This window comes from Ascaphus truei, chromosome 2, assembly GCF_040206685.1.
Source record: "Ascaphus truei isolate aAscTru1 chromosome 2, aAscTru1.hap1, whole genome shotgun sequence".
In the NCBI taxonomy this organism is placed as follows: Eukaryota; Metazoa; Chordata; class Amphibia; order Anura; family Ascaphidae; genus Ascaphus; species Ascaphus truei.
The window spans coordinates 255,639,224-255,654,882 of NC_134484.1; the positions used below are offsets into that span (position 1 = coordinate 255,639,224).

The following is a 15,659-nucleotide window of genomic DNA, read 5'->3' on the forward strand; positions in this document are numbered from 1 at the left end:
TATTTCAGGTTCACCTCTGAATACCCCTTACTTGAACCATTACCTTGCTGGCATAAAGGTAACATTTCTCTCTGTAAATTTGGTTGTAATATAGTTGTATTCTGCAACTAATTGAGTGTTAAGCCATAAGTGTTAGAAAGGCCAAGTAACAATCTGCCATGTATTGTAGGTCCATTCTAGGACTAAAGGAGTAACTAACTCTTCATCCTACACTTTTATGTCCAGTGTTCTTATTTGTGTACCTTCTCGTTTACCAGTGGTTGTAAATACAAATCATGTGTACACATTAATCAGAGACCTGTTAGCGCTATACACTATAATTTGATCTATTGTACAGTATGAGAAACTCTCATTATTAGTCGAACATACGTTATCACAGCCTAAGCTAAACCTACCCTTCTTCAGGACCAGTAGAACGACTTGATTTTTCAACAACATACTAAAACGCTACGCACATGGTTGGTGCTGTATGAAAATAATTTAGTGATGTTACTTGTTATTCATTTACAAGGGTGAAAAAGGGGAAAGGGGAGATTCAAACAATGGGGTTTTCGTACAAGCACCACCGGGGCCTCCTGGCAGACCTGGAGAAATGGTAAGTAATATTTTCTCATAAGAAGATCATTGTAGAATAGTAGATGTAGACAGCACATTTGGCAGTATTTCTCATTAGTGGTGTCTCTATGGCATAAGCAATCAAGGTAAATAACGAAGTTCAAGATATCATCTACACATTTGTGGACGTCATTGTTCTACATACAGTACTCATCAGTGGTAAGTGTACTGATTCAAACTGACATGATATGCATTGTGGTCCATATTTACTTAGCAGTCTTCTGCCTTAAGGCACATTCCGGCGCTGGTAGTCACCTGGCAGTCCATTGACGTGAAAGGGCTGTAAAGGGTCTTCCAGCAACAGAAGGCGTCTTATGGCAGAGGACTGATTTGTAAATATGGTCTTGTATTCTTGGCTAAGGAGAGAAGACAGTGGAGCCCTGTAATGTCGATCTGCATAGAAACTCAAAAAAGCTAGCATCACCATTGTTTCTGATTCATATGTAGGTAGTCGAGAGTGGGCAATTAGGAAGTTTGAGCTTTCCCCCCTTCATTCAATTTTACAGGATATAATTTTTTTAATAAGAGACTGTGGGCATTTTCTATACTGCCTGTGCCTCTTTCTGTCCATATTTTTTTACCCTTACCTGTAGCAGAGTCCCCCGACGTCCATGGAGACCCCAGTTCCTGAGATATTGTTGTTTTTTTGTGTCAGTTTTTGACAAAAAAAAACTCCAACAGATATGGCTGTTTGGTCACAAATAGAAAGTCACAACGTCATCTCCTAATGATGTTGCAACTTTCTATTGGCCACCGGAGTAAACCCACGTTCATTTTATAACCACCGGGCAAGTATTGCCGCTCGTCGATAGGGAATTGGGTGATCCTCAGAGTTCAAAGGACCCCGGCTAAAATCAGAGGGACCCATTGCTTCAAGCTATTAAAAGTATGGGGAACCGCACAGATTGGTACAGTACGTTAACATAATGGGAAAGCGTTTACATTTCTAATATATATTACCAAAGAACATACAGTATCAATTGAACTAAGAAATATTGAAAGGTTGGATAAAGTTCATAAATAAGAGGCTTTGGGCAGTATGTTAGATTGAGTTTAGAGACAGAAAATAATGCTAATGGATTTTGGAGTTTTATGCAGCATTATATAAAAAGAAAGAGAGAAAGGGGAGTTAAAAGGTTTTTTTAAAGGATTTGTATTGCTTTCACATATAAAGACACAGCACCAACAGTAATTTACTGTATTCTGAAGCAATTGTACTGTATGTCTATTGAGTGAACTTACCCGAATGTGTATTCTGCAGCAGCACTACAGGAATATCTACTTGGAAAGCATATAGAATGAGGATGCTAACACTGATTACAGTACAAGTTCCATATAGACACACAGCATTGTAAATCAGGGTTCTGATATTAACCTTTCACAGTGTTCAATTATGTTATGCCTGGAAAATACAACAGGTTATTCAAACACAGATCTTATGCATGGAGCACATGACAATTATCATGGATATGATGAACCTGTAAGCTCAGTCACCTTTCAAAGCAACTGATTTAGTTCATTTCATTTGAATTGTAAGCACCAACCCTTTATCTTCCACACTAACTTGGAATTAGTAAAGGAGATTAAAACTCCAATTTCTTAATAAGCAAATGGGATTTGTGACTTCTAACACGTATGGAAATGTTGCGCTTTCAAGATACCTAGAAATGCAGATAAACTTCATTTTGCTCATCCAGCCAATTCCAGAAATCCACAGGATGTGGCATGCTCCTTGTTATATTGATACAGAAGACTAAAGTCCTCCTCAGCCCCTTTATAAAAATTAGTTTACAGTATGTCTTCTTAGAGATTTTTGTTAATGGTCCCATTGCATTTTTGTTTGTATAGGGGCCAAAGGGGGATTCTATTGTTGGTCCAAGAGGTCCCCCAGGAGTGCCTGGACTTCCCGGACCTCCTGGATATGGCATCATTGGTCCACCTGGACTTCCAGGACCCCCCGGGCCTCCAGGACCTCCCGCCATATTTGGTTCAGGTTTGTCACTTCATGGTAGCCTTTATCATTGGGTGAATGTGTATGCTAAATCAACTAAGGTATTATTTTCTGGCAAATAGACAATATTTCAATAATTTCAGGAATAATCAGACAATACAGCAGGCAAAGTGATTTTATCCACAGAAGGAAGTAATACATGTTGATATGAAAACATATTAATCTGCATATTATTGAAGCAATAGAGCCTCATAAAGCCACTCAACGTTTACTCTAATTTGTAAAATAACAAAATATGGTTGTTTACTAATGCCTGTAGAGTGCATGCTTGTTCAAATCCTGCAATGTGTTGCAGTTCTTTCCGGCAGCAAAGTGTTTAAAGGACCATAATGTGGCTAACGTTTGGAAATCTAGAGCTATGGATCTCTGACACATAATACCAACTTCTTTGGGTTTATCACTGAATGAAACATATCCACATGTTGAATCATTTTAAACGCAATTCCCTGAGATAATGTCATATGAAATGAAATATTGGAAAGAAATGAAGCGGCGGTCAGAGAGGAATTTCTATAGTGTAGCATGTTATTTTTCAGTTGGAAAAACATGCATATAAAAGTTGCACTCACAAAAGATCTTGATTGACATTGCTCATCAAATGTAATGGTGGAGGATCCCAAGACTAGCACTGCTGCTGTTACTTCAGGCTCCGGTTCTACTGGTTTAATTGGACATTGAGCCGCTTACCCAGGACTGCCACTTCAGCCCTTTTCCCATGCGGCAGTCCTCCTTTCTGCTGTCAAATCCCTCCTTTTCACATGCCTCATGGGAGGTGACGTGTTAGTAGAAGCATGAAACGTGTTGGAGTAGGCAGTAGAGGATAGTAGTGAAGGCGGAGACAGGCTTGGGCACCCATAGAGGCATGTGACTGCAGGAAAGGGAATTTAAGATGGCATTGTGGGAAAAGAACTTAAGTGACATTACTGACAAGCGTCCCTGTATTCAATAAACCAGCAGTACCGGTGCATTGACAACAGCAATACCAGCCTTGCGATCCTCCACCAGTTGTTTTTTAAGAGTGATGTAAATCAAGAGCCCTTGTGAATGAAACGTGTACATGTATGTTATTCCAATTAAATAATAACATACTACACTATAAAAGTTCCTTACATGCATAAATAGTCCACAGATAATCTAAACCAAAAAGAATGACACAAAGCGTCCAAATACAAACCACTCAAAATGTTGTTAATAAATATAAAAAGCCAAGGTAGATGCACTTCATCTAAGGTGCTCCTGTATTGTGGCAGTCACCGGGTTAACAAATAAATAACAGGGTATACTGTAGCAGCAGTGACACGATCAGGGGTATAATAGTGTATTCCCACCAGGAAGTCAGTGTCTCTAGTGTATACCAGAAAACATGGAAAGTAGATGTAGCCAGGTCCCCTTTTTCCCCCTTACCTCTGATGCTGGGAAGGGGGTGGCAACGGCTGCTCAGCCGGGTGCGGGGGAGGCTGGAGCTTGTCCGGAGCACCAGAGCTTTGCGGTGGGACACCGGCACAGGACGCTGCCATTTTGGATTATCACGCATGCGCGATAGGACACCCGCACATGCGCAGAAGGAATATGTGCTGGCCATCTTGCCCACGGCTCCGCAAAGGGAACTACAAGTCCCATGAGCCTTAGGGGAGCTGGCAGAAAGAGTTACATTTGGCGCGCTTGGCACCACACATCAGTCGGGAGAGGGACCCCAACGGAGCAGGTAGTGTCCAGAAAGCAGTGCTTCCCTGGACTAGGCCAGATTGCCCCGTGGGCCCCAGCTAGGACCCGGCCACGGGTAGTTTGTGGCTGCTGCAGGGAAGGCCCATAGATAGGGACATTTACCCAGTAGTTACAGTGGTAGTGCACCGGTGGAATACACCAGGCGGTGTGCGCGGCCTGTGGTCTTGGACTAGACCGCAGACACCTTAAAGTGACATTCATAGGGACACACTCCAGCGGGAAACCCCTCAGAGGCGGACGCCTGCAGACAGGAGAGGATCCGGTAGACCACGTCGTGGGATCACGTTGCGGCCTGCGGACCCACCATCTTTCATCAACCCTGGTCTGGACGGAGACTGGGAAGGTATCCACAAGTGCACCACCGGCTGGACACACAGTGAGTAGTGCTACTCCACACACTTTGGGGTGGGCTTGGTTCTGTGGACACTCTAGGTGGTTAGGTGCCATGGGCATCTCAGTACTTTGCGGGAGCCTCACTAGGTTGGGGGTTCTACACTGTGGAGATATTATGACGGTACGGCTTTATTATTGGGTTGATGTTCAGTAAATACTATTGTTATATACCCGGTGTGTGTATTTACTGTCTGTATTGTGTTCCTCCGAGGGGTTATCCCGCTGCGCTGGCATCCCTCCCATGTGGAGGCGCTGCACCAGAGTGAATGAACGATCACCCCAGGCTCCCAGCGGCGGAGGCTACGGCCTTCTGTGAGCCACAGGTAACGGCAGCACGCATGGTTTCCCTTAGTCATGGGGAAAGGGGGCTACATTTGGAGGCGCTGCTAAGATTCAGACCTGGGATGCCGAGAGATTTTAGTACCAATTTAGAGAATAATGTTTGTACCGTCCAAACAAGAGGTCCGCGACTTCGCCTTGTAGCTCCACAAACTCCCCCACCATGTGGTTGCAGTGGGGATGTTCCCGCCAATACGTCCCACCGCAAAATCTGAAATCACCTCAAGCAACTCCCCGGTCTAGCCAATGCATGGCTCATAGGCTGCAAGTATTACCCTATGTAACGGTAGAGTATAGTAATAGCGGCCGCGGGCCACGAGATATGCAAAGAGGGTGCTCCACGGGCCCTGTATCTACCAGAAGCCCTGCCCATGGGTTGCCCAGTGATATACCCCAACCTACCAACCCTTCCGGTGACTTCTACTCCGGGACCCTCAACTGGGGTACCCTATCGGGCTGAACAATTCAATCGGCGTCTGACGTCACGGACTGGCTCCCTCAGTTATCCAGCAGTGAGGGGAGGATCATCTGGCTCCGTGATAGTCAGCGCAACACAGGATATCCAAGCGGGAGGGCGCAGCAGCAAAACAGCTGATATCACAACAGAGAGTCCATAGAGAGAACTGACTGCTTCACAAGGTTTGCTGGATAACTGAGGGAGCCGGTCCGTGACGTCAGACGCCAATTGAATGCAGAAGCAGAGGACGTGCAACAGCTGACTGGAGTCTATCACACAGCGTCTGAACCCAGAGTGGTTAAACTGCTTTTATTTGTTCTGGAGCATGTGAGTGTATTGGAGCCTCCTTGCTCGAGTATTTTTTATTAATTAAATTGTGTTGCACTATATTTTTTCTTCTTTTTCTTTACATATGCTGCCTTTTTGAGATTCCATGTGATTTATCCACCTTGGAGAGGAAGTTATTGCACTTTGTGTCCTCCCCCAGACGTTACTTTGAGTGATTGTGAAATCTCTCACACCAGCTGCATCTCCTCTTGATGATATTTATTTGTTTTGTTATCTATTAATGTATTTTTAAGGTTTGCGCTTACTTTCCTTGCACCGGTTCTGCCCAGAAGCCTGCAGTACCCTGTCTTATGGCCCATGCACGATGACCACGGACACCTGGGGGTAGATAAAACCTTCTGAATAATAAGGGACTGATTCTTCTGGCCTAAAATGCGGGAGTCCGTAGAACGCCATTGCCGGAAGTGCCTGTGGTGTATCCAGTGAAAGACACTGACCACACGTGCAGCCCCAATGGGTCATCTAAAAAGTTCCAGTCCCATGGATCTAGTCTGCATGGACTTCTTGTGCATAGAGTCCAATTCAAGAGGCATCGGGAACGTGCTGGTGGTGACCGACCACTATACGCGGTACGCCCAAGCGTTCCCTACCAAGGATCAGAAGGCGATAACGGTGGATAAATTGCTGTTGGAGAAATACTTCATCCATTATGGCTTGCCGAATCAGATGCACACCAACCAAGTGAGACACTTCGAGAGCAAGTTGATCAAAGAGCTTATCAACTTGCTCAACATCAAGAATTCTCGGACCACCTCATATCATCCAGAGGGAGATGTTCTGCCGGAGAGGTTCAACCTGCACCCTGAAGGGCTCCCAGAAAGCCGAGTGAAGCAGACATGTGGAGACACGAGTGCACGCATACAACTGCACCAAACACCGTAATTCATGATGTTTGGGCGAGAGGCACGACTGCCTGTGGACATCCGTATGAGGGTATCTACGGATGGGGTACCCAATGTGATGCATTATAAATATGTGATCCACGCATATCAGTTGGCGGAAAAAGCTTCAGTCCAGCTGAATGTGTGCAACAGAGACGGTATGACCACAAGGTCCGCTATCGGGAACTTTGGCCCAGAGACGATGTTCTCCTACACAACCTAGGGATCCCCGGCAAACACAAGCTGACCGACCACTGGCGCGATGGGTCCTTCGAAGTAGGATCCCAGATGCCAGGCCTCCTTGTCTACCGCATATGAGATGCGGATGGCAGGGTGAAGGTCTGGCACAGAAATCACTTACTGCCCATTCCTCAAGTGGGAGAAAGTGACCCCGAACCAGAGACAATAATAACGGCCAGTGAGCCAGAGGGGTTTGAAGAGCATTCAGAGTCAATAGTCGATCCAACTCAGGATCCGATGGAAGAAACCTCCACTAATTCAAACGGAGACTGGTAGGCACCACCCGAAGGAGCAACGGGTAATAGGCCTGCACCTCATGTATCCTCAGTAGTAGCTTCAGCAAGCTATCCACTTGACCCAAGAAGCCCGAGCTTCATTCCTCTAAGAGACATTGCAGAGACTGATTCACCCCTTATGAGAGGGTCAGGGCATTCAGCCCATGATAACATCTCCCAAGAGGAAGAGACTGCAGAAGAGACTCGCATGAGTCAGAGAGTGAGACGCCCTCCCACTAGATTGGCTTATGAGTGGATATGATGTGTCTCAGCAGCTGTCTCGGAGTAGGTTGGCATCTGTCATTGCCATGTTTAATGAGCTGTACAATATTGTTTAGCGTGTTATAACCGTTAAGTTGTACACATTTATATGCATTTTATTGTATAAATTTGTGTGTTATACATTGTTCCCAAGTGGGGACGTTGGTGTCTCCACCAGGGGGAGGATGAAGGCAGTTACCCTTTTTTCCCCCTTACCTCCGATTCGGGTGCGGGGAAGGGGGAGGCAATGGGTGCTCTGCCGGGAGGCTGCAGCTTGTCTGGAGCGCCGAAGCTCCGCGGTGGGACACCGGCACAGGTCGCAGCCATTTTGGATTATCACGCATGCGCAGAAGAAATATGCGGTGGCCATCTTGCCCACGGCTCCGCAAAGGGAACTACAAGAAACCATGAGCCTTAGAGGAGCTTGCAGGGAGCCGGCAGAAAGAGTTACATTTGGCGCGCTTGGCACCACACGTCAGTCGGGAGAGGGACCCCAACACAGCAGGTAGTGTCCAGAGAGCAGTGCTTCTATGGACTAGGCCAGATTGGCCCATAGACCCCAGCTTGGACCCGATCACGTGTAGTTTGTGGCTGCTGCAGGGAAGGAAAATAGATAGGGACACTTCCCCATTAGTTACAGTTGCAGTGCACCGGTGCGCATGACCTGTTGTCTGGAACCAGACTGCAGGCACCTTAAAGAGAACTTCATAGGGACACCCCTCAGAGGTGGGCACCTGCAGACAGGTGAGGATCCGGTAGACCGCATCGTGAGATCACGTTGCGGCCTGCGTACCCACCATCTTTCATCTACCCTGGTCTGGACGGAGACCAGGAATGTATCCACAAGGTCACCACCGGCCACACACACAGTGGGTAGCGCTACTCCACAGACTTTGTGGTGGGCATGGCTGTGTGGACACTTGGAGGTTAGGTGCCCAGGGCATCTCAGTACTTTGGCGGCATCTCAGTACTTTGGGGGCGCCTCACTGGTTTGGACGTTCTACACTGTGGAGGTATTGTGAAGGTACGGCCTTGTATGGCCTTGTTATTATTGGGTTGATCAGTAAATACTATTGTTATATACCTGGTGTCTGTATTTACTGTCTGTATTGGGTTCCTGAGAGGGGTTATCCCGCTGCGCTGGCATCCCTCCCAGGTGGAGGCGCTGCACCAAGGAGAATGATCGATCACCCCAGGCTCCCAGCAGTGAAGGCTCAGGCCCTCTGTGAGCCACAGGTAATGGCAGCACGCATGGTTTCCTTAGTCACGGGGAAAGGGTGCTACATTCTCCTGCTCACCTTTTGATGCTGCCTTTTGCTGAAACCTGGTATGATACAGTTGGATACATGTTGTGAGTGTTTCACCTCACCATCCTGTACAATCCTGAGATTCAGCATGAAATGTACATCACAAACATCTCCAAATGTAAAAAGTCCCCATAAGGGAATCTGCACTGTAGAAATCTTAATCCACTATTATCAGAGCAGTAATTCCCCAGATCAAAGGTTCACCTACAAGGGTAACCAAGAAACGAAGCACCGTTTTTAACCGATCACTCAGTGCTACCAAGTGTCCCGAGACCTACAGACCAGCGGATAATGGACGTCCTAGAACTGCCATACAAGTAATGAAAATCACAAATGCAATAAGTTCATCCAGGAAATAAGGTTGATGTTAACGTTATACTCACATGTATTTGTGCACCATCTATATTGAGCAAAAACGGAAAAAAATGCCAGGGCTACAAAGCATATCAAAAGCTAAAATATTTATTTGATCAAAAGTCATAAGACAAAAAAAAAACAGGGACAAAGAGTCCTCTAACGTGTTTTGCGTCCAGCTCGGTGCTTTGTTAATGGTCTTCCAGGCACTGCGGTTGCAAGCCTCCCTCCTCTATGTTGTTCCAACACATTTTATCATTTTCTCCTCCCATCTTACTTTTGGTTGGATTCCAAGGGATATTAAAAGGTCAAATATAACATTAATTTAAGTAGCAAACATTGAAAAAAATATGTAAATATATTTAATATATAAATGTTTAAATATAAATTAAAATTTTACTAAAGAAATACCCCCATATAAATGTATGTATTTAATGATCATTTAGCAAATATAAACATGTTGCCTCATAATCCAGAACACCAACTCAAGTGAGTACTTCTAATGTAAAGACCATTTGCTAAATGAAGCCAACGCTTTCTTATATTTTCTAAGAGATCATTTGGAAAGTGACAAATTCCTACCTGCCCTATGCAACAGTCAAATGATACATCTCCACATAAATCCATAGTTACAGTAAATTCAATAGTGTATTATGAAGTCAAGGTTCTTTCATCTGCCTTGGCAATTCATAATAAACGTAAATGGAAAGAGAAAATTGTTTTGACATGTAAATGAATTACTTCACGTGAAGAGGTGAGAAAAGCAAAGGAATATAGATATATATATATTATGTATTTGCATTTATATTGGTACATATATCATTCAGTATACTTTTTAATAAGATAAAGATTGCAGCTGTTAGTAATTTTTTAAACATATGGTACCTGAATCTATGCAGAAACACACACACACACACACACACACACACACACACACACACACTATAACAGTGTGAAGGAATTGGGTCACACACTTAACTGATATAAACCAGACTACTGGTGAAGGTGCTACTTTCAGAGTACCTAAAAGATATTATACAAAAATAACAAAAGAGTAGACACACCAAAAAGTTGCAGAAAATATTATTTTATTGGCCCAACATTTTGGCTACCCTCTGGAGTCTTTCACTGGGTTACTCTTGACCAAGGCTCCAGAGGTCAGAGGTAGCTGAAATGTTGGGCCAATAAAGTAAATTTTTCTACAACTTTTTGGTGTGCTTATCCTTTTGACACATATATATATATATATATATATATATATTGTGACAAACGGCTTACTCCGGGGCTCCGCCGTCTGTCCGGGACTGTTAGAACACGGTCTTTTAGGGTAGGTTAAATGATGAGACGTCACGTACTGTTCCTTTAAACAGGCTATACCTGGTTTATTCAATCCCAGGCACTGGGACTGCTACAGTGTAAACAGAAAACAAAGCCAAACAAAAAGCTGCTCGTCTGAGCGATAACTTAAAACTTAGATGTCCCTGACTCAGAGTTGGAAGTGGCTTGTCCACTTCCACCAACAAAATAAGTACCTTTGCAGTCTTTAGACAAACTAACAGAATGAATGAAGCGATTTGGGAAAGAGGCTTTCTCACCCCTCTGCAGTTCAGCAGCCTTCCAGGCTCTTGGGCGGGGCCCAGAGGAAACAGGAAACAGGTCTTATATACCTGAACTCTAATCAGCATGACAGGTGACAGAAAACAGGCAGCAGACAAACTGTGGAATGGAGTGCCTGTACTACGAGGCTGCCCTGTTCAGCTTAGACAGGACAGAAACTGTTCAGTATCCTGGGAGCCCTGTATATGGAGTTTATTACCAACCCCTGGTTTCTGTCACAATATATATATATACAAAAACACAGAAAAAACAGGCGCACTCATAGCGTAAAATTGTATAACAATAAATTTATGGAATATGGGATAAAAATATACACTCACAAACAGAGCTGAATAAAATGCATTTTTGAGTACAACTCAGCCCGTTCAGACGCAGGAACCCAAAGAGGAGGACTTCGGTGTGATGTCCGCGGTGTGTCTTGCCACAATAGCCCCTCTATGTCCCAGCAGGGACCGAAAGCCACGAGGGACGCCGCCTTCCCCTTGCTCCGGCGCTACACAGAGCATACACTGAATCAAATCTCGCGTGCGCTCGATGACGTCAGCGAGTGTCAGTATAAAATATACAAACTGGACAGTAGGCTCCACAGCAATCTCTACGCGTTTCGTCTCGAACGAGACTTCATCAGGAGTTATACTGACACTCATCTGCATATATTGCACTTTTGCTGCGTTGCTAGCATTTTGCTACCAGCCATTCAGACATTCAAGTTCCTGTTTACATTGTGAACTCTCTCCGGCTGAAACCTCGCTGACGTCATCGAGCTCACGCGAGATTTGATTCAGTGTATGCTCTGTGTAGCGCCGGAGCAAGGGGAAGGCGGCGTCCCTCGTGGCTTTCGGTCCCTGCTGGGACATAGAGGGGCTATTGTGGCAAGACACACCGCGGACATCACACCGAAGTCCTCCTCTTTGGGTTCCTGCGTCTGAACGGGCTGAGTTGTACTCAAAAATGCATTTTATTCAGCTCTGTTTGTGAGTGTGTATTTTTATCCCTTATTCCATACATTTATTGTTATACAATTTTACGCTATGAGTGCGCCTGTTTTTTCTGTGTTTTTGTAGATATCCTCAAGGAAGTGGTGTTCCCTTCATTCGGGCTGCAGAGACTCTTTTGGATAGCAATTGGAATATCTTGGGATTTGAATATATTTTTTATATATATTTTTCTGGACATTTTCTTTTTTTATGTATTTTTTATGCATTTTATTAGTTTAATACATTAATTTTTATTCTATCCACTGTGCTTAGCATAGGTTTTTTATTCTTATCTGTATTATTTTTACTTTTATTTTTACAATCACCTTTTATTTTTATAGAGATATTATATAGTGATAGGTTGGCGCTAATATTTTTTCTCTTGATATATATTCTGCACTATCGCAACTGGACTAACACGGCTATTTTCTGCTATATATATATATATATATATATATATATATATATATATGTATATATATATATATATATATATATATATATATATATATATATATATATATATAGTGATGCCCACACCACGTTATAGCATCTTTTAGTCCCAGATAAAGGCAGGAAACGTTATACTTCTCTTATATGGGGTTTATTTACAGGGATTCAATCAAATACTAACAGCCCATCGTTCCTTTAAAGCAAAACAACACATACAAATAATACCTATTCCCTTTAGGGAAAGCTATCTACACCATAGCTTTCGCCCTCACTAACCGCATGGCCAGCTAAGCTGGTTCCCAAGCCAAAAGATGCCCTGGCATATGCAACAATGTAACACAGTCACTGCATACAACAATAAAGTGTTTTTGCTTATCTGTCAGTTCTTTGGAGCAGACGTCACTGCTTGAGCACGGCCTTGCATCCTTTCTTCCTTGGGGAACTCAGCCCCACCTTGAGCCTAGAGAAACTCCTCTGTAAGTCCTCTTTACCAGCTTCCGCAGCTGGGGAGCACTTTCTATCTCCCCCCTCCCCGGGGAATACAGTCTCACGGTCTGGCAGCTTCCTGTGTCTTTTAAAACACTTTATCATTCAGTCAAGGAGTCTGATTAACTCCATAAGTTAGCAGCTGATGCAGGCTTCTCTTCGAGGAATTAACTCTCTGTGGACTGGAAAGCACACTTACTGCACTGTTCCAGCCCCTAGAAGACAGTGATGGTATCACAATGTATATATATATATATATATATATATATATATATATATATATATATATATATATATATATATATATATATATATAAATAGGTTTTACCAGATTGGAGTCCGGGAAAATTGAGACAGCACACAGTCTTGTAAGTCCAAAAGAACTATATTCAGTTTAACATGGCACCACATCCAACGTTTCGATCATCTAAACGTGACCTTCCTCATGGCACGTCCCTGAGGAAGGTCACGTTTAGATGATCGAAACGTTGGATGTGGTGCCATGTTAAACTGAATATAGTTCTTTTGGACTTACAAGACTGTGTGCTGTCTCGTTTTTCCCGGACTCCAATCTGGTAAAACCTATTTGTATACATGTGCATATGGGACAAGCATCAGCATTTTCTCTGTTGTTTACAGTGTGCCAACTGAGTGTGATTTTTTTCATATATATATATATATATATATATATATATATATATATATATATATATATATATATATATATATATATATATACATACAACAAAGACACAAGAAGTCTCAAAAACGAGCACTCAAAAAATCCCCAAAACAAATATAACTTTAATGTCCTCAATTGTAACAAACTAAAACATGATAAAAACACAAAGCAGGACCCTGAAATAGACTAAGTGACTACATATAACCTATTGCCCATATAAAAAGTCTAAACCTATACATAAATATCAAGCTAAATGCAAGAAAAAATGTCAGGTGAGATCCCAGGGAAACTAGTTCCCTGGATCAACAAGACCGGCAAGTCATAATATGAACCAAAAAGACCTAAGGGACACACTAATGAATAAACTGATATAATTCACATACAAATCATACACACTGCAAGATAGAAACCATAAGGTGCAAAAAAAAAAAAAAACACTGTGGTGGGAAGTGTGCCGAAATACAAGAAAAAATATGTGAGTATGGATTATAACGTTGGAAAAAATGACACAAAGAAATCAAAATGTCACAAAAAATCCTAACATAAAAATGAACAAATGTCCAGTAATATCCAGGATAACATAAGGTCTGAATGAACGAATAACATGAAAAGTCCATCAATTATGGCATAGGGAATAAAGAAAAAATGATATACTCATCCCCCTTTGCGATGAAGAGTGCAGTACTATAGCTCAAAGATGCCAGACAGTAGTTTCCGCCAGATATCAGAATCCAAATAATAGTAAGTCCCAAGGTCAACCAGGGAATAGGTGTCACTAAATAGAGTCTCAGGGTGACTGCAGCAGCTCCCACTCTACACGTGTTTCACCTTGTGGCTTCTTCACGGAGTGTGGAGACTGCAGGGATAGACTAACTATTTAAAAGAAAGATTGGAATTGCAGACAGCTGTCCCCAGTATAATATCACTTGCTATTGGCTGGAAGGTAAGAAGGGAGGAGGAAGGCGTGTCTTTCTGCTCAGCTGTCTGCTAATGATGCAGATGAACAGACCCTGATGGTATCCACGGACGAAGCTTTGTATCTGCTGGAGGCACGTACACCTCCGCATGGCGTCATGACGTCACAGAAAATCCATCCAATCACAGGAGTTGCTCTTCGATGCAGAACAAACAGGGAGAGGTTGTTACAGCGCCCCAATACATCTGCCAAAGACACTCGATCTTGATCTGCAATAATCAGCATTGACCCATGCCGCAAAGCTCAGGAATGTAGATCAAATCATGAGGTTTTCATTCTGGAAGTGTAGTCCAGTCAGATCTTTATGGCAGGATCCCGAACTGATGCTATGGAGGACAGGATATACATGGTTCATTACATCAGATAAAAAAGAAGAAAATTGATATATATTAAGAAAGAATGTACAGAAAATAATAAAAATCCTTTCAAACACATGAAAAGAACTCCAAAGGCACATAGTGATTGAGCTACTTCCCTTATTCTTAACAGGCTATCAATACCTGGGAACCATGAGATTACATATGTAAAGAAAGTCCAAATTACATACATGCATGTAGGTACATATACCCCACATATATGCAGGCACGTAAATATACATACCCTTGGTTTGCTATAGTTTGAACTAGGCTAAAAAGAAATGAAACCCAAAGTACATGTCACAGAAACATAGCGAAACCCAGGTAGTCGTTCAGCCCCTTAGATATCATAGTTCCGAGCTGCACGATCCACCTAGTTTCTCACTGTAATAAAGACCTTTCCAAATCCCCTCCTCTGATGCCCAATGATACCTTATCTATTGCAAAGGCTGACAAAAGATCAGGATTAGAGTCATGTTTAAGTTAAAAATGACGAGCCACAGTAGTGATCTTTTTTAATGCTTCGGTATCTTTTTGTGTATTCCGTATGTTCCTGCCATGTTCTATGATTCTGAACCTGACCTCCCTTGTAGTCATACCTACATAAATTAAGTTACAGGGACAGGTGAGATAATATATCACACCCTTACTTTTGCAATTCATAAATGAATTGATGTTATATCTGCAAGTCCCTGAACTATCCGAAAATGTATTGGTTTGGCTCATGTATTGGCAGGCTGAACAATTGTTACATTTAAAAAATCCCTTTTTGGCACAAGATGTCATGAAGTGTGGATTAGTATGTGCGGGTATAGTGACTCCTGACAAGTTTATCCCGAAGATTCGGTGATCTTCTAGTTGTCATGGTCACATGGTCACCCAGAGCTAATTTGAGCTCTGGATCAG

The 15,659-nt window shown here is 43.0% G+C and overlaps 1 protein-coding gene across 4 annotated transcripts in view; it reads left to right on the plus strand.

Moving 5' to 3' along the window:
- The window catches only part of COL15A1 (collagen type XV alpha 1 chain), a 378,174-nt gene that overhangs the window by 346,296 nt on the left and 16,219 nt on the right, over positions 1 to 15,659 (plus strand). For all 4 annotated transcript variants that reach the window (XM_075586146.1, XM_075586144.1, XM_075586145.1 and 1 more), the window contains 3 exons: positions 9 to 58; positions 512 to 595; positions 2,464 to 2,608. In XM_075586146.1, the coding sequence (XP_075442261.1) occupies positions 9 to 58; positions 512 to 595; positions 2,464 to 2,608 (279 nt within the window). The remainder of the gene's footprint in view (positions 1 to 8; positions 59 to 511; positions 596 to 2,463; positions 2,609 to 15,659) is intronic.